This window comes from Mesoplodon bidens (assembly GCF_964165515.1).
Source record: "Mesoplodon bidens genome assembly, chromosome: 12".
NCBI classification, from domain to species: domain Eukaryota; kingdom Metazoa; phylum Chordata; class Mammalia; order Artiodactyla; family Ziphiidae; genus Mesoplodon; species Mesoplodon bidens.
Window position 1 is genome coordinate 50,563,843 of NC_138168.1, and position 27,826 is coordinate 50,591,668.

At 39.5% G+C, this 27,826-nt stretch overlaps 1 protein-coding gene across 1 annotated transcript; it reads right to left on the reverse strand.

The window, feature by feature from the left end:
* Nucleotides 1-400: 400 nt before the first annotated feature.
* GPRC6A (G protein-coupled receptor class C group 6 member A) lies at nt 401-27,615 on the reverse strand (the record flags this gene model as incomplete). The annotated part of the gene is given in 13 exon segments (XM_081250493.1): nt 401-862; nt 866-952; nt 958-1,514; nt 3,987-4,110; nt 8,193-8,402; nt 14,839-14,876; nt 14,879-15,089; nt 15,092-15,369; nt 15,372-15,588; nt 15,592-15,675; nt 18,078-18,381; nt 27,422-27,558; nt 27,562-27,615. Coding segments are annotated over 13 exon segments (2,763 nt in total).
* Between the last annotated feature and the right edge of the window lie 211 nt (nt 27,616-27,826).

Consider the following 27,826-nt stretch of genomic DNA (forward strand, 5'->3'; position numbering starts at 1 on the left):
CCTAAGCGGACAAGGTGGGAAGGTAAAGATACTCAAGAGAGAAGGAGGACCCACACAAAGAGGTTTAAGAAGAGGTTATAGAGGGTGGAATAAGGATGCTGTATTATGAGCTAATTCTGATAGAAGAAATCCCCCTTTAACTATGAAGGAGGATCTAGGAGGAAGGAGGTAAAGGTGGAGGCGATGCAGGTGGTGAGCAAGGAAGGGAGTTTCAGGTGCAGGGCTCTATCTTCTTTGTCAAACAGGTGGTTGAACAGAGGGAGTGTTCAACTAAAATTTAGTGAAGGTAGTAGTCGTGAAGAAACATAGGATATATTTGCTCTGGAAGTAAATGCACATCTTAAATGCAAAGACCCTAGAAATATTTCATTCTGAAATGCACCATGTCGTAAGGATTCATTCATACACTTGAGATTCTTTTTCGATGCAAAGCTTTAGATACACATGTAACATTTTCTCTGCATATGTGTGCAGATGCTTGTGCCTGAAGATCTTCGCTTTTCTGCCAGGCTGCAGACCTGCCCGCAGAGCTGATATTGGTGGTTATGACATTGCTGTTAGTGACACCCAGTGAAACATGGCTCATGGCAAGGCTGCCTGCACTGTGGGAAGAGTAGCTGCAAATCATCTTGAGAAAGGCACATTTAGTGTTAGTCTCTTGCCTACAAAGAATAACATAGCATTTGGGGAAGAATGTGCAACATAGGATCCCATAGTCAGAAATGAAACCAATGATGATCTCCACAGCTGGCAAATATTTGCCAAATGTGGTAGCATAGACGGGGATGAATGTGATCCAAGCTATGAAGTAAATGAGCATGCCCAATGTTATGAACTTGGCTTCATTGTAATTCTCAGGTAACTATCTGTCTTTGAAGGCAAATATGAAGCAAATGAAGGCCAGGATGGCAATATAGCCCAACATGGTGCTAAATGCGAGGATAGATCCCTCTCACATTCCAGAATAATGACTCTGGGCAAGGAGACATTCTCTTCCACAGCAGGTGCTGCAAAGATGAGCCAGAGTGTGCAAATGACAACCTGGATACCCGTGCAAGTGAAGATGATGGGGCTCGGTTTATAGAGGCACTTCAGGAAGTTCTGCAACTTGGGATCAAAGCTGAAGGCTAGCAAAATTTTCAGGGACTTCATCAAAATGCAGGAGATGCAGAGAGTAAAGCTCACGCCAAATAGTGTCTGCCTGGTTTTACACGTGAAGTTTTGTGGTTCTCCAATGAAAAAGCCTGTGCTGGCAAAGTTGAGGAAATGACAGAAGAGGATTACATAGCAGACCATCAATCCCCCGGATGATTTCACAACGGGTGTGTTCAGATTTCTTGTAAATATTATGCCAATGGCCAGAACAAATATGATTCCCAGCAGAGAGAGGGCCAGGAGCAGGATAGCCAAGGAGTCATTACAGTTGAGATACTCCACTTCCTTTTCAAAGCACACTGTGCTCCTTACAGGGGCCCAGTGAGTTTTGCTACTGCATAAAAGGCAGTGATCCATATCTAAAAGACAGGAGATTCAGTTACATTGCAAACATTTAAACCAGGTGATTGTCCACAATGCTATAAATGAGACTCCTAGGTAAAAGTTCTGACTGGAAAACAGATATAGATAATTGTCACATTGGTTACTTATTAAAATAAAGCATGCACACAACCCATGGAAGGTGAGAGAGAAAGGGTGACACTGAGGAAAGAGGAAGAGGGGAAGAGAAAAAAAGAAAAAGTCATCTGGCCTGTGAGTCTTTAGGAAACTAATACACTTGAGATAGAGGCTGGCCTCCTATGAACTTGCTATTATAGGTGGTGGTTCAGGGACTGTCAAGAATAAGGGCTTTGGAACCAGACATACCTCAAGCCCTTTCTCAATCATTTACTATTCCTGTAATCTTGAACATGCTAATTGAACTTTCTGAACCTATTTCCAAATCCCTTAAAAAAAGACTCTGCCTGGGTTTCCCTGGTGGCGCAGTGGTTGAGAGTCCGCCTGATGCAGGGGACACAAGTTCGTGCCCCGGTCCGGGAAGATCCCACATGCCGCGGAGCGGCTGGGCCCGTGAGCCATGGCTGCTGAGCCTGCGCGTCCAGAGCCTGTGCTCCGCAATGGGAGAGGCCACGACAGTGAGAGGCCTGCGTACCGAGAAAAAAAAAAGAAAAAAAAAAGACTGCCTCACTGGGGTGCTGCATTCAGTGACATAATAAATATAAAATGTTTTCAGTGGAGCACTGCACACAGTATAAACTTAATATGGTGGGAGCTGCTATTATAAGTAAGGCTGCAGTTCTTTCAAAAGCAGAGACAATATGGTTGGGTCACCCTAAAAGCTCTCTAAAAGTGGGATAACACAGGATTGTAATCAATGTCAGTTGGTGAAGAATTAGTTTATTTTTTCCCCAGGAGGTTAGTAAAATTGAGCATCTCACACAGGCAGTGATAAGCTTGAAAATGATTTATGCTGATTCTGGCTGCAGGGTGGCATGAATAGTTTATATCAGAGTGGAATTTCTAGGAACTTGGTTGCTTTTGGTTTCCTATTCCCGTCCCCTATAGGTGGGGTCCCACCTACTTCCAAAAAGCCTCTCTTCGGGCATCCATCTGATTACACTCCACAGTGCCTGTGTTTTCTTCCTTAATCTCAAAGTCAGGTTGTGTTTCTATTTATAAACTTCTTCACATTTCCAGCCTCCTCCTCTTTCCAAACCCTATTTCCCTACAAATATGCATTCTTCTCTGTCCTCCCCTTAACCACCGCTGCTAGTGTCTGCCATTTCATTCATTCATTCATTCATTATCATTCATTTTTGGCCCTGTCTATGTACAAGAGCTGTGTGCTAGAGACACACAGAGAAGAATAGATGGTGTCCTTTCAAATCACTGAGCACTTTCCCTTCAAAGTCGTGCTCAGTCTTCTACACTTGTTCTTGGAAGCAACTTGCCCTGGTTGTCAAAGACAGCCCAGATTGTATCTTGAAAAACTCTTATACACCTTTATGAGACATAAATGCTGCATATTTTCTTGGTGTTTTTATTTATTTCACTTGGCAGACAGTCACTAGATACCATGTTACCTGAAAGATTTCCTCCCCAATTACTTTGTTACACAGCACAATCCATCTCAGGGAAAGATAGATGGCATTGTTGTGAGACAGTGATAGAACAGGAATATTGGAATGTTTACATTGGGATACTTCTCTCTTTGGAGCCAATAAGCATTTGGGAACTATTCTGGCTCTGGAGTTCTCAGCTTTTATAGAAGCTGAGTAGGAATGCTACAATAAACCAGGGAATATAATGCTTTTAAAATAGGCTTAGCTCCAGGAAAAGTACTGATGGCTCCTTTCAGGGCTCCAAAGGCTTCCGACCTCACTCTTGCTCTTTACTTTGTGTATTTTCCTCTGACCTTGTCAAATTGTTAAAAACAGATTTGGCAAACAATCAGTATCATCTCATCTCTATCAGTAGTTCAGCTCCTCCTCTCACAGAAGGTTCTTTCTTTTTAGGCTTCACTGTTGCCTCTTGGTAGGAATAACGAGATCTCCAGGGTATGCACACCTCTGGGTTTTCATCATGCTCAGTTTAGTTAATTCAGCATTTATTTATTTATAGTTATTATGCCCCGATTACAAGTCAGGCACGTCTGTGTGGGGGATATATGGACAAAAATAGACAGAGAACTCGCATTATTTTAAGAGGTGCTGGAGAGGAAGTCCAGTGGAGGGGATGACATCTTCCCTTGGAAGTGAAGTCTCTTTTACATCTCTATTAGCTATTGGTTGTGCGTCTGCTGCTAAAATAGAGCATACTCCAAGAGAAAATGAAATCTCACTGAAATTTAATCTAGCAGAAGCATATGGCACTTTTTACCTTTCAGATGAAAAAATTAACCAAACAGAATTCATGTTAAAAAAAAATCAGCCTAAGAGAAATTGTTCAGATGTGTCACTGTACATGTTGTAATGAGTGTAATTAATTACCTGTCTGATTATTATAGTGATTTTCAGGAGAGTTCACACATTCATAGCAGCAGATATGTTGACTTTTTATGGTTTTCTTCATTTGCCCAGGACTGCATTCCTTGGAGCATTTAGATTGAATTTGCTGCAAAGTGAAAAGAAATCCTGAATAGGTTTTTAAAAAGATTTATCTTAATTATCCTTCACTTAATTTAAAGATTTATTTACAAAATAGTATTTTGGTCTTTTTTTTTCTTCATAGTGTAATGGAATTGTTTTGTTATCTGGAGGAATTTCAACAAGTTTAAAAAATAGAAAATATTTCAGATAGTGAAACAGTTTAGGAAGAACACAGTTTTTGTCACATTAATAACTTTTGTAAACAAATAAGGGAAATTAACTCTTTCAAAAAGTCCCTTGACTCAGAATTATTGGACTTTATATTCTTTAGAAGAAGGTTGTTAATCATGCTATTTAAGGAGCATGCCCAGTCTAATCTTAAAAAAGAAAACAATGGAAAATTTTGAATTTAAAGCCATTAAAGTATTAGTTAAAAAGATAACCCTAGTTATATAAATAATATTTAAATCACCCTGAGAATTTAGGTTACAATGCTGCATGTCACAATGTGAATCACACGTAGCATTCTACTTTTATGGAACCCTCTGTTCCCAATATAGCTAATAACTCTTTCCATTTCAGCTGTGTTTTTTTTTTTTCCATTCCTAATCCCTTTCTCATGGCACATCTCGTGAGATAAAAATTACCGTCTCACTTTTACCCTTGGAAAGCCAAAGCAGAATGGGTAAATGAGGCTTTCTCTAGATTCTCTTAACAGCTATTCCTAGCCTGGAACACAAAGTCCTTAACTAACTAGTCTTTTCTTTGGGACATGAAAATGATCTGACCGAGAGAGAAAAGTAGCCAAGATTAGTAGCCGTTGGTTCACAAGTGCTGGCTTTCTTCTTCTCACCACAGCTATTGCTGATCTGGGTTTTTAGCAGGCAGGATATCTGCCTTGTGGATTCCCCAGGCAAAACTCTTAATCTGAAGTATCCACACTCCCGGAGGGTGCTCCAAAGACACAAAAGGATTTAACTACAAAATAAAGCTGGACATCATTAGGAGGAGAAAAGTGAAATCTTTCTTCCCAGCAGGACAGTTCCTTCTCTCTCCCCACATAAGAGACAGCGAAGACATTCTAAAGTCTAGTATTGGTAACTGGGGGACATCAATAAATTTAAGATTATTTGATATTTTGGACTGTGGTTTTTGATGACTTACCAAAATGCTGATACCCCAACTAGCCTGCAGATTGACAAGTGAATCTTGAAGTCTGACCTAACTGATCTCAGATCTTGTTGGTTTCTACTACTTCCTTGAAATATGTATGGATGTTTCCATCAGAAAGAAAGCTTTGTCCCTCTTTTCATGGTTGTCAGTCCCTTCTGTTTAGTCCCTAAAAGCCCCACTCAGTTATCTGTCATCCTATCATCTCCCCCACATTTAGTGTCTCCCCTACAAAGTCTGGAGATGTCTTGGTAACAGTTAAAAATAGCACTTCTTGCAGAAGTTATAATAGGGAATCCTCTCTATATTCAATAATAAAATGAGTCACAGCATGGTTTAAAAAATCCAGCATGAGTTACGGTGTTTAGAAGAGTGTTGGGTTCACAATGTAGTTGTGAGGATGACAGTGATGATAACGAAGACAATGATGAAAGTTTGAGAATGCAGAAGGATGGCTACGTTTCTGTGTTTCAAGGAGAAAGTACCTTACTTAACTGAAATTTATGACAGGGAAAATTAGAATAAGATAGTGGCTTAAAGCATTTCTATGTTCATTCTTTCGTTGAACACATACATTTTGGGGGCCTATTATATGCCAGGCACTGTTGCAATGACTGGAGCCACAGTAAGGAATGAAATACAAAATTCCATGCTCTCAGAGGCCTTCTGTTCTAGTTGACAAGATTGATAATAAACAAAATAAAAATAAGCAAAATGTACAGAATGCTAGATAGTGATAAGTGCTAAGGAGAAAAACTAAAGACAGGAGGGTATAGAAGAAATATTAGGTTGACAATGCAATTTTAAATAAGGTGACCAGGAAAGGGCTCCCTGAGATGGTGACATTTTAGGAAAGACAGAAAGGAAGTTAGAAAGTGTACCATGTGGACATCAGAGAAGATTATTACAGGCAAAGGAAACAGCAGGTAAAAGGCCTTGAGCTAGGAGAAGGGAAGACATGTATGGAAGATTGAGAAAGCCCATGGGGTTGTAGGAAGGTAGTGGGAGATGAGGTCAGGGAGGTGCTGGTGGCAGGTAATGTATGGTATTTAAAGACACTGGCTTTTCCCCTGAGAGAAATAGGATGTATAAGGAGGGTTCTGAGCAGAGCATGATATTTTACAGGATTACTCTGGCTTCTGCCTTAAGAACAGACTGAAGGGGCTAAGAGTGGAAGCAGGGAGCAGTTAGAAACCTACTGTCTGAATCTGGGTGAGAGGTGATCCTAGCTTGGAGTGGGGTGGTAGCAACAGAATAGAGGACAAAAGTGTCAGATTCTGGACTCATTTTGAAAGTATAACTTAGGATGGATATGAAGTGTGACAGAAAGAGAAGTGACAAGGATCCCACCAGATTATTCCATGAGCAGCTAGGAGAAGGGAGTTGCCATTTATTGCAATGGGGGTAGCTTTTGGAGCTCAGTCTTGGAGATAATTAGTTAAGATGACTACCAGACACCCAGGTAGAGATGTCAGTCAGGCAGTTGTGTATTTACTTGAGTTGAAATTCAGAAGATAAAAATCTGGGAGTCATCTGCCTTCTATATAGTGACATTATTTAAATGCCTGGATGAGATCACTAAGGAAAAGTGCAGACCAAAAAGAGGAGCGGTTCTGAGCTCTGGGCCCACCAATATTTATAGGCAATAAGAATGGTAAGGAAGCAGCAAAGGAGACTGAGAAGTAGTGGCCAGAAACAGAGGAAGAAAACCAAGGGAGTGTGCTGTTGTGGAAGCAAATAAAGAAGGGAGAATAGGGCTTCCCTGGTGGCGCAGGGGTTGAGAGTCCGCCTGCCGATGCAGGGGACACGGGTTCGTGCCCTGGTCCAGGAAGATCCCACATGCCATGGAGCGGCTGGGCCCGTGAGCCATGGCCACTGAGCCTGTGTGTCTGGAGCCTGTGCTCCACAACGGGAGAGGCTACAGCAGTGAGGGGCCCGCGTACCGCAAAAGAGGGAGAATAATTAGCCAGTAAGTGAAGTAAGATGATGTTTGTATTTATTAACTAGAGAGAAAGAATTTTGATGGACTGAAAAGAGTTCAAAAGAATTATGGGAGGAGAGATATTGAGGCCAGTGAATATATTCAACTTTTCCAAGGAGTTTTGTAGTAAAGAGAAATAGAGGAATGGGTAGTATATGGAGGGGAAAGTGGGGGATCAATGGAGTTCTTCGGTTTTTTTCTTAAGATGGGAGGAAAAACAGCATGTTTGTATCACTGTTTAAATAACACAGAAAATACTTGAGGGTGCAGAAGAGAGTGGAGAATTGCCAGAGCAATGTCCTTGAGTAAGTAAAAGGGGTTGGGATTCAGAAGTCAACTGGAGGAGCTGACCTTGGCTAGGAGCATAGACAGTCCATCCACAGTGCCAGATGGAAAGCAGGGATACAGGCACAGATGTGGTGGCAGCAGAACACTGGAGTTCTCTTTTGATTGTCTCAGTTTTGTTAGTCAAATAGGAAGCAGGGTCCACTGAAGGTGAAGATGGGGAAGACGTGTTGGAGTCAAAGAAGAGAAAAGAAAGTATAAAAAGCCATCTAGGAAGGTGGACAGATTATGGGCTAGGGTAATAGTCTGATTGCCCAATAGCATTTAGGACCCACTGGAGGTTAGAGATGAATCTTAAATGAGAACAGTCAGCAAGGTAGGTGGGGTTTTTTTCTTTTTCTTTTTTGCTTGTTTGTTTTTGCCAAGTTCAGCTACATGGGGGCTATACTGATTAGTTTAATATAACCAAGATTATACTTCGGTCCAATTAATAAGATGAAGAGAGAGATGGGCAAGGAAATTGAGGGTGTGTACAAGGGAGTGATATACAAGTTGACTATGGAATTTAAGGGGGGAAGTTGGACCGCTGGAGGTCCTGGCAGGGTCAAGGACTTTGGCAGTTGAAGTACCAATTGATTTGAATGCTACAAAGCAGCCAACAGCAAAATTACCTTAAGGTTCCTGAACTCAATTTTTGTTTCTTGGTCTGTGACAATGAAGACATCATTCTTCAGGTCGTATGGTGCCATCTTGGCAATAGTCATGTGGCTGTTGATCTTCCAGAGCACAACATCATATCCAGTATTCATATCTCCATGGGCATCAAAATGAAATGAACTCCCTGCATCTGTGAACGTCACATTTTTCAGTACATCAAGTAACTATGAACAATAAAAACAGAAGCAAAGACTGATAGAAATATTGTAAGTGTATCCGTTATCCCAATTGTAACACTGCCTTACAGGAATATCACTTAAAAATTAGAAAAAGGACATTCTGGATCAGTGAGTGTGGTAATTAGTTGAGAAGGGTTTTAACTACTAGGCAACAATTTGAGAAATGTTGAGAATTTCTGCCAAAGTCTTGCTCTGTGAATTTGAGAAAGCAAGTTAATGTTTATGGAGGTAGCTTCTCTAGCCTACAAAATTGAAATCTGACCATCATTACTTTCTCCACGTTGCAGAATTAATGGGTCCTCTGGGGCAGATGCCTGGGCTCTAATTCTGGTTCCATATTTCATTAGTGGTGTGATCTTGGCAGTTACAATTTCTTTCTAGGCCACAGTTGAGGTAAATGAAACCTACTTAATATGATTATTGTAAGAATTAAATGTAATTATGGATGTAAGCACTTTAGCCCTGTATATGGCACAGATTAAGGGTTAATAGAGATTAGCTTAATACCTTTAAGTACCTGTTATTAGCTAATAGGGATGTTGTGCAAATAAATAAAAATACTTTGCGTCTATCAACTAATAAAGTCACCTGACATTCATACATTACATGCTAATACTCAAATCTGTGATGCCCTTTTACTCCATAACAACTCAGCAAAGCACGCTGAGCAGGGATCGTCTTCCTCTTTTCTCAGAGGAGGACCCCAGCCAAGGGGTGAAGGACCTTATCTGAGGATACACGTCTTGACTTTCATTATGAGGTCTTTCCACTGCACCTAACAATATATCCATTTAAATTCTCCTCATTATCTTTTTCCTTCTGACTCAAGGCAATCATCCCTGTGCCATTTGGAGTTACGGAAGGCAGGAAATTCATCCTTTCCTTCTAGAGTCACAATCAGCCTGGGCCTTTGGCCAAGTCTGAGTAGGTAATCCAAGCCAGTAGCTGTCATGCTCACCAACCCCAAAATGAAGGCTGAGGGGACAGAAGTACAGACCTGGGCAACAGTCCGGTAATGACAGCACCCTGCTCTTGGGGTGTGTGCTGAGGGGCGTCCCTACCCGAGAAGTTTAATTGGTGAGCCTATGGTAACTGCTAGTGTCTGCCTCCTAAGTCCATACTCGTTTGGTGGGACGAGTAGATCTTCTCATCATCTCCAATGGTTTTCAAGTCTGTTTCAGTAACTGAGAGTATAGTAAAGTGATCTCGAAATTCTATTTCCAATTTAGTTCAGAAAATGATTTTTTTTAGCTTGAGAAGAAACATAATGAAAAAGTACTTTTCTTGTTACCCAGTTTGTTCAGTGAGAACTTGTATGCAATAGAGCTAGAACAGAAAATGTTTTACTGACAAATGAGGCAGCCGTATTGAGCTTGCACTGCAGGAGAAGAATACTGGACTGGAAGGGAGGAAAACATTTGAGTTCTGGCTCCACGGGCCCGTGCATCTATATCTGTGATGCTTATGTGGCTTTTGTTGGGTGCAAAATCTATGGAACAAGGCTGAAATAATTCTATTTGAATAGAGTTATTCTTATTCTATTTTTTCCTAGTTAATCTTTTTAAAAATATATATATTTATTTATTTGTTTGTCTGGCTGTGCCGAGTCTTAGTTGTGGCATGTGGGATCTTTGCTGCCACATGCGGGATCTTCATTGCGGCATGTGGACTCTTAGTTGCGGTGTGTGGGATCTAGTTCCCTGGCCAGGTATCGAACCCGGGCCCCCTGCATTGGGAGCGCGGAGTCTTAACTACTGGACCACCAGGGAAGTCCCTTAGTTAATCTTTTATGAATATATCTTTCCTTCAGCTTTTTTTCCCCTTTGGCAAATAGAATATAAGAAAACCAAACTGTATTTTAAGTAAATATATTAGCTACAGTAGTCATGTCAATAACCAAATATCACTTTAGCAAAATCTCTAAGCATGTATATTGATTTTATTATGTGTCCTCACAGGTTTCTTAGTTCTTTTAATCAATTCAAATTAATTAGTATTGCTTTAAAGAAGCAGGATGTCAGATCTAAGGTGGTAGAAGTAACTGACAAAATCTTATTCCAGCAATTGCCTGGAACAAAAAATATGGAGGGAACAAAACTAGAACAAGTAAAGCCCTACCTTCAATGTTCCCATCTCTACCTGTGTATTGATTTTTCTTCTGTTCCTTCCTTAAGCAATATACACACCTAAGCCCCAGGAACTTAGTTGTTTAGAGAGCATATCCTCTTCCATTCTTTTGTTTGAACTATAATTTCCACCAGTTTTTTTCCTCCATTTAATCAGGTTTTACAGGGTAAATTTCTGACACATATACGTTCTGTAAATAATGATAACATTGTATGATGTAAATAAACTAGCACAATTCCATGTTTGTTCTTACAAGAAAGAGGGTGGAGGCAAACAAAACAGTACATTCATCACTTGTTAAATATTCTATCGAACACTTGCTCTGGATTAAGGTAATTTTGAACATTAATGCTTACAGTTATTAAGCTATTTAAGGCTTTTTCCAACCATTATTTGTTTATTTTTCATGAAGACTCTGAAACTCATGATAAGTTGACTCTAAAATATTTAGAGAGTAGGATTTGTGTCTCCATGATTATATAATTCACCTCTGTATGGTAATGACCTATTTCTGAGAACACGAGGTCAGGAGACCACTCCAATTAAGCTGCTGTGGTTGATGTTGTTTTCCATGTCCTCAGCCTCTCTACTGTCCACTACGTCTCCGTAAGTGATCTGTGCTTGTGAAAAGAGGTATCTATGTGAGTGAATTAGAGACTAGCAAGGAAGCAGCCTTGCATCTCTGTCTGGTACCCAACCTATGTCTTTTTCTTTTGTAAACTTTTCCATGGTGTAGCAAAAACGCACATGACTAAGGCTGGGACAGTTTCACTGCTAACTCTATGAGTGCCCACGGGCCAGACCCTTATGGCTGAGATCCCCTCCATCTCTAAACTGCTGCAAGTCTCAGTCACCAGTAACACTTCTTCTTGCCAGTTCTTTAGGATGAAGTGTAATGAACAAGAATCTGTGGATCTTCCATAATATTTAAAGATTAGAGATGATGTGTGTCAATGCTTAGTATAGTAGGCCTTAAACATTATTAGTTATTATTTTCCTCATTGCTCCACAATCTTTCCCTTTTTGTCCTAATGTCTCTTCTGACTTCTGGACCACTACACTTGAATGTCTCATAAGTTCTTCACATTCAACATGTCCAAAATGGAATGCTTAATATTTCTTCTCGCTTCCAGACCTTCACTTTTCTCTGTGTTTCCATCTCAATAAATGGCACCAGTTGCCCAAATTTAGAATCATTTGTGACATCTTTGCTTTTCTCTGTCATTCTTTACATCCAATCTATCTCCAAATACTCTTCATCTTTCCTCCTAAGTATATGCTTCTCCATCCTCGTTGTCACACCCTTAGTACCTGTAGTACTTATACCTGAAGTATAAGGCATCCTTATTGGATGCCTGGATTACCAAACTGGTCTTTCTCTGTCTAGTCTTGTGTTCCTCTAGTCAATGTACATTGCAGTAGGAATACTATTTCTACAATGGAAAGCAGGTCACATCACTCTTCTGTCTAAAAATAGCTTTAATTGGCTCCCCTTTGCTCTCTCAAGTCCAAACCCTTAAACATAGCTTGCAGACTTTCTATTGAAAGGATGGTCTTTGTACCAGCAATATCAGCATCACCTGAGAGATTGTTAGAAGTGCAGACTTTCAGGTCCCCCACACTGGGACTACTGAATTAGCATCAGCATGATAATCATATTACCAGGTAATCAAGTTTGAGATGCTCTGATTGATAAGGCTCTAATGATGGATGCTTCACTAACCCTCCACTCTCATTTGCCTGTAATTTCCACAAAAGAGTCCAGTTCTATGGCACTACTTTCTGATCCCCGAAGATGCCATGCTTTCTCTCTCTGTGACTTTGCTTTTAACTCCTACCCATCTATCATATTCACCAGAGATGTCATGATCTTTGGAGAATGTTCTCTGAATTGCTAATACTGGATTAGTTGCCTCAATTATATGCTTCTCTACCATCTTGTATTTATATGAAACATTGTAATGCATTATTCTGCACTGTGATCAGCTCCTTAATTGTTCGATTGTTTACTCCTCTAGACACATGACTCCTTTAGGGAGAAAATTGTCTTGTTCTCCATAATATTTTCAGCACTCAACACAATGGCTGGAACATTGAGACACCCAACAAATATTTGCCAAATAATTGTGTAAAGAGTAGTTTGACTATTATACATTCTCTCATCCCACATACACCACTCACTACCCTGTATATCATCCACAGTAGAGGAAAACAAAAAAGAAAACCAAAATCACTATTCACAACAAGGAGGTGGTATTCTCACACACATCTGAGGAACATAAAAAAAATCTGTTGAGATAAAACAAGTATGACTGTGCTATCCCTGAATACTGCTCACACACATCACCAAATGTGGAGCCAAAGTAAGGATTATCCTCAAATATTGGAAAAAACTAACTCCTTTAAAGTTATTTGAATCTGAAATCATTCAGAAAGTATTATTTAAATGTTAGCGAATTTTGCCAGGGGACAAAATAATTTTTAGGAGTGTATCTTTGATTAGTGACCCTAAATGTTGCTGATCTTTTAAATTTAATGTCTATGGAGATTTCTTCCTAAAAAGACAATTGTTTGCATTATTTGTCCAATTAATTCTGGCATAGACATGGCTCACTCGTGATCAAAGGAGCAAGGCACTCCCCTATTCCTCCTTTCCAGTCTGTTTCTGTTTGTTCTGGATTACCATGCTCCCGGGGTGGGGGGGAATAAACAATGACCCCAGGCTCCTAGTGTTTAAATAAAACATTTTAGAAGATCTGCTTCAATTATACTTTCTCAAGATTTTTCCTCAGAATGTTTGAGACTTATTCCTGACTTAAAATACTTTTCCAGAGGATAAATAGCTATTGCTATTTGTACTTCTCTTCTCTTCTGAGTCTCTTTATAGCTCCTCCCCTTTTTCCCATCTGTCTCTGATTGTCTATTTTCTCTCCATTACTCTTTCTCAACCTCTCATTCTTAAAATTTCATGTAGTGGTTTCATTATGTTGGTCCACTTAGGGTTTTTTTTTTTTTAACTAATCCTTCATTAAAGTTTTACATTACAAAGAGTATGCTTTCAAACAGGTATCTTAAAATCACTAGACATATAAATATGTGTGTGTATGTATACACACATATTTTAAAGAGAGTTTTAATTAAAAATAAAAATTCTAATCTCTAGTCTTACCTCTTCATTAGGTTTTTTTTTGCCTTGCATTTACTTTTGCCTTGCATTACAAGGTGAAAACTAGTTTTAAAATGAGCACCCTATGACCATCACATGATTCACCCAAATGTAAGCTGATCACTTCAGACCTTGGAGCTTGTGTTTGTGGGTGTTTAAAGTAAGAATGACAAAAGTAGAAACAGCCTGCCATGGACATTCACTTATGTGATCAGAAGAATTGGATCTTATTCCCTTTTACCTTTCTTCCCTAACAAATGTAAAATAAATATCTTTTTTGGAACATGATTCTGCCTTAAGACAGACAGGTTTGGCTTTGAATATACGTTAGTGAGAAATGTGTTTCTAATGAGTAAAATTTATCATATAAAGCAGCAGTTTGCTTTAAATGCCTTGTTTATGAACATTTAAAAAACACAATGGAAAATTTTCACTACAAAACTACAAAATTAGTTTGTAGAGTTTCTACAAACTAATCAAAGAGAAGAAAGGGAAAGACTTCTTTTAAACAATTAGTGGTTCATTTAAACCTGAGATATCATAGGACTTGTTATGACTGACCTAACAACATTCATATGAAGAAGACTGGAGTCCTAGGGAGACTGCCCTAAGTAAGAGTCATAACTGAAGGCGTTAGAACTATAACCACCAGAGACACCACGAAAACCAAAGGGTATGGAGTCAGAAGACCCAGACTAGAGTCATATTTCTGGTACTTTCAGCTTTAGTTTCTTTATGCATAATATTTAGCAATAATAAAAGGGATCATTAAACATGCCTGGTCTTGTGTTTGTTAAGAGCATCAAAAGAAATAATCATTTGAAGCTTTGAAAAACTGCAAGATCAGATACAAATACATAAACCAAAGGAAAATAGCACTATCAACAGAATCTTCTTGGAAATTAAAAGAACACAACTTTGGTGGGTCAGAGTAGGAGGTGAAGGTAAAATAAAAACTCTATTATCCTTAAGAACAAAGAACTAGTGGTAGAAATTCAGGTTATTCAAACACTGAAAGTATCTACTTATAAAAGGAATACAGTTAAGAGCAGTTTATATAAATATTGCAGATTAAAGAAAGGAGAGAAATGATGGTAGGGGAATTTTCTCAGATATGTGAGTTAGTACTTCCCATGGTTGAAAGGCATTGGGGTCTGACTGTCTCAAGCTTGACACAGATCCCAAATGGCATAACCAAGGGCAAACACTGCTAGCTGAATACTGTGAACAAGTCCCGGCTCAGTGTAATCCCACAGGAAGTCATTTCTCAGCGAGAAGTTCCTTTCCATATCCTCGTTAGCCTTGTAGGCCAAAGTCCCCTGAGAATAGTTGGAAATGCATTGACTCAGATCACTGTCCTTAGTATATGCACAGGCAGAGCCTTGAGCATGGCATATTCATTTAAGGGCTTGTTATTATCACTGGGAAACATATGCAGATTTTGAAGAAAGGAATGGAAAGAGGACATATTCCTTCTTCTAAAGGTACACCCCACAACTTTGCCAATCCTTTTAACATTAGGAGTGGTGGTGATCTTGGTGGCCGTTGACCAGTTATCGCTAGCAATCCAGATCTTATTTATATTGCTTTCAATGGCTTTACTGAAGAGATTGAAAACATGGAACTGACTCAGAAATACCACAGCGACACTAACCTGGCTTCTGCTATGATTCTCTCAAGTGTCTGACTGATCCTGACTTCAATGGTATTATCTGAGAGGAAGGCTGGGAGAACTTCTCTGAAGGCTATGCACACATTATTTGTTGAGGTCTGAATTGCAAAAGCGTTGAGAGCCAGTCGTCCATAGTCATCACCTGTGGTTAGGATGCCAATCCAGTCCCATCCAGATTTCTGAATCAGGTGGGCCATTGCTTTAGTTTAGTAGAAGTCACTGGGCACAGTCTGTAAAAATGAAGGAAAGCGAATTTTGTCACTTAGGGTTTCTGCAGTTGATTCATAACTCACCTGGAAATGGACAGAAACTTTTAGTTATGGTGTTGATGAGTTCCAGGTGGTGATTCATAGTAGATATTCTTCTCTTTGATTTCTGTGAGTTTCCATAACATTTTCTAAATTCTTTGATCCTTTCCATCCTTCCCCTTCAATGAACTACTTTATAAATAGCTTAAATCATGATATTTAGTACCTGGTGACTGTTGAGAGTCATTGCTTTTCAATCATTTGGTACTGTGTATAGTATAAGCCCTTCAAGGGTTTAGGCTCTATCTTAAATCTCCATCTACACTCCTATATCCACTTATATCTATCTTATATCTCAGGCCACGGCCAATAGTGGATATTTTTTAAATACTTAGAGATAAATATGGGAAAATGCAGCCAGTCAAATAAGCAAAATGAATTTTCGGACACCTAGTTTGTTCAAAATTTGTATAAATGACAACTTTGATGATTTTTATTCTAGGTAAAATAAATCATCCAGACAAATAATCATCTGTCCAGGGGTCAGCAAACTTTCTTCTGTAAAGGACCAGATGTAAAATATTTTAAACTTTGTTGGTCACATGTGCTCTCTGTCATACATTATTTTTGTATTTTTTGTTACAACCTTTAAAAAATGTAAAAATCATTCTTAGCTTGACATCTCAAGAGCTTGAGAGCCACATTTGACCCACAGGCTATACATTCAGTAGTTTTTGGACTCCTAATCTACTCAAAAGAGCAGCAGCATTTTAGGAGACCTCCCTAATGTGTGCAAAGTTTTGCCTAATTTACAGCTTTGGTGATTTTATTCTAGGGAGAGTTATTACCTTCCACAGCTGCAATTGCACTGTGCCACTTCCTCAGTGATTTTTTTTTTTTTTTTTTTTTTTTTTACTATTTACAGCAGCTACATGGTATGGGGGAAAGACAATAGGCTTTGGAGTCAAACAAACTGTTAGAATCCTAACTCCAATAAATTTGGCAAAGTTAGTTAACATTTCTTTCCCTGTGAAACAACAAGATTCTTGTGAAGACTGAAGGAGAAATTTTAAATGGATAGTGGCACACAGCGGACATTCACTAAACCTTAATTCCCTTCCCAGTACCTGACATTACTATGCTCACCTTCACTGTGCCACCTGGGCTTCTGCAAAATCCGTGTTACCACGGACAGTTCCCTCTCCTATTGTGTGGTCTATCATGGAAATTACATTTTCACATTAAACAGCCATTGTTAAAAATAGTCTACTTTTCTTACTTGTCACTTAACTAACCTTATACGTAGTCTAGAAATTTGGGGCCAAAGCCTTATCTCTGAGATATTTGGGGGAATAGTTCTTTTTGTTTTGCTTTGTTTTGGACTTAAACTTTTCATTATCAACTTCTCTAGGCTATAATATAATGGAACTCTTAGAGTCTTATATGCACTTATTTAATCTAGCTCCAGAAAGTTAAATATTTTGAATTCTTATGTACTTATATTATACATGTATATATTTCTATCTGTTCACTTCTATCAGATGGTCATTTCTTGATAATCTGACCCTAAGCCTTTTCTAACTTTTTGCTTCTAATCTTCCTTGATTTTAGAAAGTAATGACCTAGTGAGTTACAGAGTGATGTGATATGAAGGCTAATTGGTTCAAAATCAAAACCAAGAGAGCTTGCTTGACTCTGAGTAATGTGCAAGAACTTAGTGCAGGGCTGTCTAATATACACTTTGGTCTTTCAGAGACCATTTTGCTTACTTTCTGGTTAATGGTTTGCATTATAGGAAGCTCAGTAGTTCACAGTCTCTGCTCAAAGCCTTTCCATCATACTCAGAACAAAGTGCAAACCATACCACAGCTTACAAGGTGTATATGACCCGGCCCTTACCCACCTCTACAAATGCATCTCTTACTCGGCTCCTTTCTGCTCAAACTGACCTAACCATATTGACCTTTTGTTATTCTTTGGACATTTCAACTTTGTACTTACTGCTTTCTCAGCCTAGGTACTCTCCTCTTCTCCCCATCTTCTCTTGACTGTCCCTTTTCATTCAAGTTTCAGGCTAAACGTCACCTCCTTGAGAGTCTTCTTTGACTTCCACGCCCCTTTACCCCTCACTTCCCCTGCAGTTTTCTTCATGGTACCTGACTGATATTATTTTAGAAACAAGGCAGTTGAGGTGCTCAGAAGTTTCTGTCTTATCCAAATCACACTGAAAACTGTCAGAAACTAGACCTGACAGATTGAGGGATGACTACTCCCTTAGTGCTTTGATCACTATGCTATCCATAATAGGGCACATCCTTTTTTTTTTACTGAAGAGAAAGAAAGGTTAAAGTAAAAGCATCTCCCCCACTAATTTCCCAGATCACCCTGATCCTTTCATGATAAAGAATATGATCAAACCCAACGTATGGAGGTAGAACAAAACCCACCTGTGGCATGAGCTGTAAATTCAACATCCGGGAGACAGCCATGGTTATTTCTGTGTAGCCAGCACCTATGACAGCCTTAACCCTTGGCATGTATCTGGAATAGTCACACTTAAACTCCACAATTTCTCTGGAGCAGTTGAACTTAGAGAGAAACCTCAGAGCAGCTGCCATTGCCTCTGTGACATCTATGCAAGTGTCATAGATTTCATACCCTAGTTTGACTCCAGATAATAGTGTTGAATTATTGATCATCTCAATGTTGTGTATCATGGCAAGAGTTTGAAGAAAATTTGATATTTCAAAGCTGTTGAGAAACAAGTTTTTTTTGAAATTAGAACATAACTCTTCTACAGACATGATGATATCCTATTTTATTCTCATTTCTGCCGTATAATAGACAGTTTCTGAATCGGTGACAGTTATCTCTTGAAGGATCTAAACTTTATTTATTTTAAAATAGTTTTTGATGGAAACCTTTCTCAAGAGTATATAAGGGGACCTCCCCGGCAGTCCAGTGGTTAAGACTCCGTGCTTCCAATGCAGGGGGGCGTGGGTTCGATCCCTGTTTGGGCAACTAAGATCCCACATGCTGCGTGGCCAAAAAAAATATTTTTTAAAAAAGAGTATATAGGAACCCACAGATTCTCAAATGGAGTCTACAGAACAGGATTTAACCTTTTCTTGGTTAATTTTAGGATCATTTTGAATATTCAGTTTAGTATTCTACAGAATGAAGATGTTTTTGTAGTTAGATGTCAGCATTTTATTGCTGTCCAAGAATCTGCTTTTATAGACTCTCCCATTTTTTACTTTTGTGATGCTAATCTATTGTGGTTGGAAACCAGACGAATAAGACTCTTAAGAATGACTTATAAAACAGGCTCTGGGTAAACGCACAATAGCTTTCTCCTAGATAACATGCACTATTTCAGTTCCGAGGCATAGATATTTCCCCTTTTAGTGGATTTTTCCAGTTGGCTTCTGGACTTGCGATTATTCCAGAGCACTGAGTTGTTTAATTACTGATTTACTGTTAAGTTTATTTCACCCACCACTGTTTACAGAAGGTTACAAACAGTGCCTAATACAGAGTAAGAATTCAATAAATACTTTTTGAATGAATAAAAGGGGATATTGTTCAGGGTTTTGATATTTTCAAGTTTCTTTTAATTCATTTAGTTATGATAAATTAAATAATATTTGGATAATGCTGTTTATCATTACAGACTATCTAAATGTGAAGTTTGGCAATGAACATTAAGTGTTTAATTTAAAGAAAGAAACAAAGAAGAAAGGTTAAAGTAATGAATTGGCTGGTAAATAAAATGTGTAATATTTTCAGAGTCCCCCACGTGTTAGCTTCATGAGAGACTGAACCCTTTTGGTGTTTACCTCAGGATCCCCCATGCCTAGAATGCGACCTAGGTAATGTAGGCATTTAATAAATAGTTGTTCAATGTTGAATGAATACTGTTTCTCTCAAGGAGTGACAATAAAGCAAAATGATGTTCAGTGACTTTTTTTTCCAGAATAAATTTGCTTATTAGACCAAATGATTTTTTTTTAATCATTTTCCATCCTTATTTGTTGGCCTATGATTGTGGGCCTTAAATCTGCAGTGCCTATTTAGTGCTCTGAAAAATCCTCATTAACTATTTTGGGGTATTCGCTGGTATTCCTGATAATCAATGATTAAGATGCCAGTAGCTCAAAATACCCAACTTAATGCCAGGAAGGAATCTTAGAGTGATGTGGGATCACATTTCACCTGAAAGCATTCATAGAGGGCATGCTAAACACTTTTTGATTAAAAAAAGAAAAAAAAAGGAGGAGAAAAGAGGAGATTAAATTTATATACAAAAGGATCAAGATAGAAATCAGGATTTGAGAGTTAGAAGGAAGCACTGGGACTTCCGGGTAAGATGGCGGAAGAGTAAGACGCGATCACCTTCCTCCCCACGGATACACCAGAAATACAGCTACACGTGGAACAACTCCTACAGAACACCTACTGAACGCTGGCAGAAGACCCCAGACCTCCCAAAAGGCAAGAAACTCCCCACATACCTGGGTACGGCAAAGCGGAGAGATCCCCACACAGAGGATCGGTGCCGAGAGGCACTCACCAGCCCGAGAGGCTTGTCTGCTCGCCCGCCGGGGCGCGCAGCGCTGGAAGCTGAGGCTCGGGCTTCGGTCAGAGCGCAGGGAGAGGACTGGGGCTGGCGGCGAGAACTCAGCCTGAAGGGGGCTGGTGTGCCACAGCTAGCCGGCAGGGAGTCCGGGAAAACTCTGGAGCTGCCGAAGAGGCAAGAGACTTTTTCTTCCCTCTTGGTTTCCTGGTGCGCGAGGAGAGGGGATTAAGAGCGCTGCTTAAAGGGGCTCCACAGATGGGCGCGAGTCGCGACTGAAAGCGCGGAGCCCAGTGACGGGCGTGGGACGCTGGGGCTGCTGCTGCTGCCGCCAAGAAGCCTGTGTGCGAGCGCAGGTCACTGCCCACACCGCCCTTCCGGGAGCCTGTGCAGCCCGCCACTGCCGGGGTCCCGGGATCCAGGGGCGGCTTCCCTGGGAGAACGCACGGCGCGCCTGGGGCTGGTGCAACGTCACGCCGGCCTCTGCCGCTGCAGGCTCGCCCCGCACTCCGTGCCCCTCCCTCCCGCCCGGCCTGAGTGAGCAAGAGTCCCCGAAGCAGCTGCTCCTTTAACCCTGTCCTGTCTGAGCGAAGAACAGACGCCCTCCGGCGACCTACACGCAGAGGCGGGGCCAAATCCAAAGCTGAGACCCAGGAGCTGTGAGAACAAAGAAGAGAAAGGGAAACCTCTCCCAGCAGCCTCAGAAGCAGCGGATTAAAGCTCCACAATCAACTTGATGTACCCTGCATCTGTGGAATACATGAATAGACAACACATCATCCCAAATTGAGGAGCCCGGAGTCAGTGCTGTGCCTCTGAGGTGGGAGAGCCAACTTCAGGACACTGGTCCACAAGAGACCTCCCAGCTCCACATAATATCAAACGGCAAAAATCTTCCAGAGATCTCCATCTCAACACCAGCACCCAGCTTCACTCAACGACCAGCAAGTTACAGTGCTGGACACCCTATGCCAAACAACTAGCAAGACAGGAACACAACGCCACCCATTAGCAGAGAGGTGGCCTAAAATCATAAAAAGTCCGCAGACACCCCAAAACACACCACCAGACGTGGACCTGCCCACCAGAAAGACAAGATCCAGCCTCATCAACCAGAACACAGGCACTAGTCCCCTCCACCAGGAGGCCTACACAACCCACTAAACCAACCTTAGCCACTGGGGACAGACACCAAAAACAACGGGAACTACGAACCGGCAGCCTGCAAAAAGGAGACCCCAAACACAGTAAGATAAGCAAAATGAGAAGACAGAAAAACACACAGCAGGAGAAGGAGCAAGATAAAAACCCACCAGATCTAACAAATGAAGAGGTAATAGGCAGCCTACCTGAAAAAGAATTCAGAATAATGATGGTAAAGATGATCCAAGATTCTATTTCCCAGATCCAAAATCTTGGAAATAGAATAGACAAAATGCAAGAAACAGTTAACAAGGACCTAGAAGAACTAAAGATGAATCAAGCATCGATTAAAAACACAATAAATGAAATAAAAAATACTCTAGATGGGATCAATAGCAGAATAACTGAGGCAGAAGAACGGATAAGTGACCTGGAAGATAAAATAGTGGAAATAACTGCTGCAGAGCAAAATAAAGAAAAAAGAATGAAAAGAACAGAGGACAGTCTCAGAGACCTCTGGGACAACATTAAACGCACCAACATTCGAATTATAGGGGTTCCAGAAGAAGAAGAGAAAAAGAAAGGGACTGAGAAAATATTTGAAGAGATTATAGTTGAAAACTTCCCTAATATGGGAAAGGAAATAGTTAATCAAGTCCAGGAAGCACAGAGAGTCCCATACAGAATAAATCCAAGGAGAAATACACCAAGACACATATTAATCAAACTGTCAAAAATTAAACACAAAGAAATCATATTAAAAGCAGCAAGGCAAAACCAACAAATAACACACAAGGGAATCCCCATCAGGATAACAGCTGATCTCTCAGCAGAAACTCTACAAGCCAGAAGGGAGTGGCAGGACATAATTAAAGTGATGAAGGAGAAAAACCTGCAACCAAGATTACTCTACCCAGCAAGGATCTCATTCAGATTTGATGGAGAAATTAAAACGTTTACAGACAAGCAAAAGCTGAGAGAGTTCAGCACCACCAAACCAGCTTTACAACAAATGCTAAAGGAACTTCTCTAGGCAAGAAACACAACAGAAGGAAAAGACCTACAATAACGAACCCAAAACAAGTAAGAAAATGGGAATAGGAACATACATATCGATAATTACCTTAAATGTAAATGGACTAAATGCTCCCACCAAAAGACACAGATTGGCTGAATGGATACAAAAACAAGACCCATATATATGCTGTCTACAAGAGACCCACTTCAGACCTAGAGACACATACAGACTGAAAGTAAGGGGATGGAAAAAGATATTCCATGCAAATGGAAATCAAAAGAAAGCTGGAGTAGCAATTCTCATATCAGACAAAATAGACTTTAAAATAAAGACTACTAGAAGAGACAAAGAAGGACACTACCTAATGATCAAGGGATTGATCCAAGAAGAAGATATAACAATTGTAAATATTTATGCACCAAACATAGGAGCACCTTAATACATAAGGCAAATACTAACAGCCATAAAAGGAGAAATCGACAGTAACACAATCATAGTAGGGGACTTTAACACCCCACTTTCACCAATGGACAGATCATCCAAAATGAAAATAAATAAGGAAACACAAGCTTTAAATGATACATTAAACAAGATGGACTTACTTGATATTTATAGGACATTCCATCCAAAAACAAGAGAATACACATTTTTCTCAAGTGCTCATGGAACATTCTCCAGGATAGATCATATCTTGGGTCACAAATCAAGCCTTGGTAAATTTAAGAAAATTGAAATTGTATCAAGTATCTTTTCCGACCACAATGCTATGAGACTAGATATCAATTACAGGAAAAGAGCTGTAAAAAATACAAACACATGGAGGCTAAACAATACACTACTTAATAATGAAGTGATCACTGAAGAAATCAAAGAGGAAATTAAAAAATACCTAGAAACAAATGACAATGGAGACACGACGACCCAAAACCTATGGGATGCAGCAAAAGCAGTTCTAAGAGGGAAGTTTATAGCAATACAATCCCACCGTAAGAAACAGGAAACATCTCGAATAAACAACCTAACCTTGCACCTAAAGCAATTAGAGAAAGAAGAACAAAAACATCCCAAAGTTAGCAGAAGGAAAGAAATCATAAAAATCAGATCAGAAATAAATGAAAAAGAAATGAAGGAAACGATAGCAAAGATCAATAAAACTAAAAGCTGGTTCTTTGAGAAGATAAACAAAATTGATAAACCATTAGCCAGACTCATCAAGAAAAGAAGGGAGAAGACTCAAATCAATAGAATTAGAAATGAAAAAGGAGAAGTAACAACTGACACTGCAGAAATAGAAAAGATCATGAGAGATTACTATAAGCAACTCTATGCCACTAAAATGGACAACCTGGAAGAAATGGACAAATTCTTAGAAATGCACAACCTGCCGAGACTGAACCAGGAAGAAATAGAAAATATGAACAGACCAGTCACAAGCACTGAAATTGAAACTGTGATAAAAAATCTTCCAACAAACAAAAGCCCAGGACCAGATGGCTTCACAGGCGAATTCTATCAAGCATTTAGAGAAGAGCTCACACCTATCCTTCTGAAACTCTTCCAAAATATAGCAGAGGGAGGAACACTCCCAAACTCATTCTACGAGGCCACCATCACCTTGATACCAAAACCAGACAAGGATGTCACAAAGAAAGAAAACTACAGGCCAATATCACTGATGAACATAGATGCAAAAATCCTCAACAAAATACTAGCAAACAGAATCCAACAGCACATTAAAAGGATCATACACCATGATCAAGTGGGGTTTATTCCAGGAATGCAAGGATTCTTCAATATACGCAAATCAATCAACGTGATACACCATATTAACAAATTGAAGGAGAAAAACCATATGATCATCTCAATAGATGCAGAGAAAGCTTTCGACAAAATTCAACACCCATTTATGATAAAAACCCTGCAGAAAGTAGGCATAGAGGGAACTTTCCTCAACATAATAAAGGCCATATATGACAAACCCACAGCCAGCATCGTCCTCAATGGTGAAAAACTGAAACCATTTCCACTAAGATCAGGAACAAGACAAGGTTGCCCACTCTCACCACTCTTATTCAACCTAGTTTTGGAAGTTTTAGCCACAGCAATCAGAGAAGAAAAGGAAATAAAAGGAATCCAAATCGGAAAAGAAGAAGTAAAGCTGTCACTGTTTGCAGATGACATGATACTATACATAGAGAATCCTAAAGATGCTACCAGAAAACTACTAGAGCTAATCAATGAATTTGGTAAAGTTGCAGGATACAAAATTAATGCACAGAAATCTCTGGCATTCCTATATACTAATGATGAAAAATCTGAAAGTGAAATCAAGAAAACACTCCCATTTACCATTGCAACAAAAAGAATAAAATATCTAGGAATAAACCTACCTAAGGAGACAAAAGACCTGTATGCAGAAAATTATAAGACACTGATGAAAGAAATTAAAGATGATACAAATAGATGGAGAGATGTACCATGTTCTTGGATTGGAAGAATCAACATTGTGAAAATGACTCTACTACCCAAAGCAATCTACAGATTCAATGCAATCCCTATCAAACTACCACTGGCATTTTTCACAGAACTAGAACAAAAGATTTCACAATTTGTATGGAAACACAAAAGACCCCGAATAGCCAAAGCAATCTTGAGAACGAAAAATGGAGCTGGAGGAATCAGGCTCCCTGACTTCAGACTATAATACAAAGCTACAGTAATCAAGACAGTATGGTACTGGCACAAAAACAGAAAGATAGATCAATGGAACAGGATAGAAAGCCCAGAGTTAAACGCACGGACATATGGTCACCTTATCTTTGATAAAGGAGGCAGGAATGTACAGTGGAGAAAGGACAGTCTCTACAATAAGTGGTGCTGGGAAAACTGGATAGGGACATGTAAAAGTATGAGATTAGATCACTCCCTAACACCATACACAAAAATAAGCTCAAAATGGATTAAAGACCTAAATGTAAGGCCAGACACTATCAAACTCTTAGAGGAAAACATAGGCAGAACACTCTATGACATAAATCACAGCAAGATCCTTTTTGACCCACCTCCTAGAGAAATGGAAATAAAGACAAAAATAAACACATGGGACCTTAATGAAACTTAAAAGCTTTTGCACAGCAAAGGAAATCATAAACAAGACCAAAAGACAACCCTCAGAATGGGAGAAAATATTTGCCAATGAAGCAACTGACAAAGGATTAATCTCCAAAATTTATAAGCAGCTCATGCAGCTCAATAACAAAAAAACAAACAACCCAATCCAAAAATGGGCAGAAGACCTAAATAGACATTTCTCCACAGAAGATATACAGACTGCCAACAAACACATGAAAGGTTGCTCAACATCTTTACTCATTAGAGAAATGCAAATCAAAACTACAATGAGATATCATCTCACACCAGTCAGAATGGCCATCATCAAAAAATCTAGAAACAATAAATGCTGGAGAGGGTGTGGAAAAAAGGGAACACTCTTGCACTGCTGGTGGGAATGTGAATTGGTACAGCCGCTATGGAGAACGGTATGGAGGTTCCTTAAAAAACTACAAATAGAACTACCATATGACCCAGCAATCCCACTACTGGGCATATACCCTGAGAAAACCATAATTCAAAAAGAGACATGTACCAAAATGTTCATAGCAGCCCTATTTACAATAGCCCGGAGATGGAAACAACCTAAGTGTCCATCATCGGATGAATGGATAAAGAAGATGTGGCACATATATACAATGGAATATTACTCAGCCATAAAAAGAAATGAAATTGAGCTATTTGTAATGAGGTGGATAGACCTAGAGTCTGTCATCAGAGTGAAGTAAGTCAGAAAGAGAAAGACAAATACTGTATGCTAACACATATATATGGAATTTAAGAAAAAAAAATGTCATGAAGAACATAGGGGTAAGACAGGAATAAAGACACAGACCTACTAGAGAATGGACTTGAGGATATGGGGAGGGGGAAGGGTAAGCTGTGACAAAGTGAAAGAGCGGCATGGACATATATACACTACCAAACGTAAGGTAGATAGGTAGTGGGAAGCAGCCGCATAGCACAGGGAGATCAGCTCGGTGCTTTGTGACCGCCTGGAGGGGTGGGATAGGGAGGGTGGAAGGGCGACGCAAAAGGGAGGGGATATGGAAACATATGTATATGTATAACTGATTAAATTTGTTATAGAGCAAAAAAAAAAAAAAAAAAAAAAGAAGGAAGCACTGGGATCACATTGCTATAGCAACAGAGGCTGATGCTGCCTGTCTTTAAGAGTTATCCAGGCCCTTATTTTACAGAAGAGAAAAATCAGAAGCTGAAACTCAGAGAGTTTAAATGATTTGCCTAAATCTACAAAATTACTTTGTCACCAAACTGAAATTAGAATTCAAATAGCCTGTTCTCCTTAAAGAAAACCATCTGTAGTATCCTCCATTCAGCTTTATTTTTCTATAATACACTGTGACAAATGTCTTTTCTGTAGCCAAGCTTTCACAATATAAAGTGTTCATGAAGGAAGAAGGAACACTCTGAGTTGAAGTAGGTTCTTAATTCATTATGAAAGAATTAGATGATTTCAAGAATGAAATAAATACAGTGTTGACAAAAATGTTAGTATGGAGAAAAATTTTAAGTGCGGTCTATTTTAAACAAAGAATTAAATAAAGATCCATGTTTGAAACAACCCACATTTGTGGGTGATAGGAATATAATTGTGCTATGTATGCTTGTAGTGGACAGGCTACTGTGTCTTATTGGTTTTCTCCTGTGACTTCAGGGGTTATTCTTTATAGGCAAAATCTGAATAAATATATTAATGGGAAGCATTCATTGCCTCTGTACTTGGAGGTTGATTATACATATAGTGCTAATATATCTTTCTTGTAAGGAAGAATAGCAAGACTTAACTTTATGCAACTTAAAAATATATGAGTTTAAATTTTGTTAAAATAATTTAGATGTTACTACAAGTAAACATTTACATGCCCTAGTCTCACTGCATAATCTTGAAATCTAAATGTGTTCTCTGAAGCTTTACTCACCCAACACACTTCTGGATTTCTGGCCATCTGGGGTAGTCTTCTGAGGACAGCATTTTTTCATGAATGGCAAACAAACCTCCAATCATGATATGCCCTGGAGAAGTGGCAGCCACAAAGTCATCAGGGGTCTGGCAAGGCTAGGAAGTAGCAAAAATAATCACAAAACAGGTAATCAGTACTGTCAGTAGTGCCATGTTTCTATCTCATTTGCTCACTTCTTGCGAGTTCTGAGGAATCATTGAGCTCACAGAGTGCCAGCAACATCATTCTTTTTTTTTTTTTTTTTTTTTTTGCGGTGCAGGCCCCTCACTGTTGTGGCATCTCCCGTTGCAGACCACAGGCTCCGGACGCGCAGGCTCAGCGGCCATGGCTCACGGGCCCAGCCGCTCCGCGGCATGTGGGATC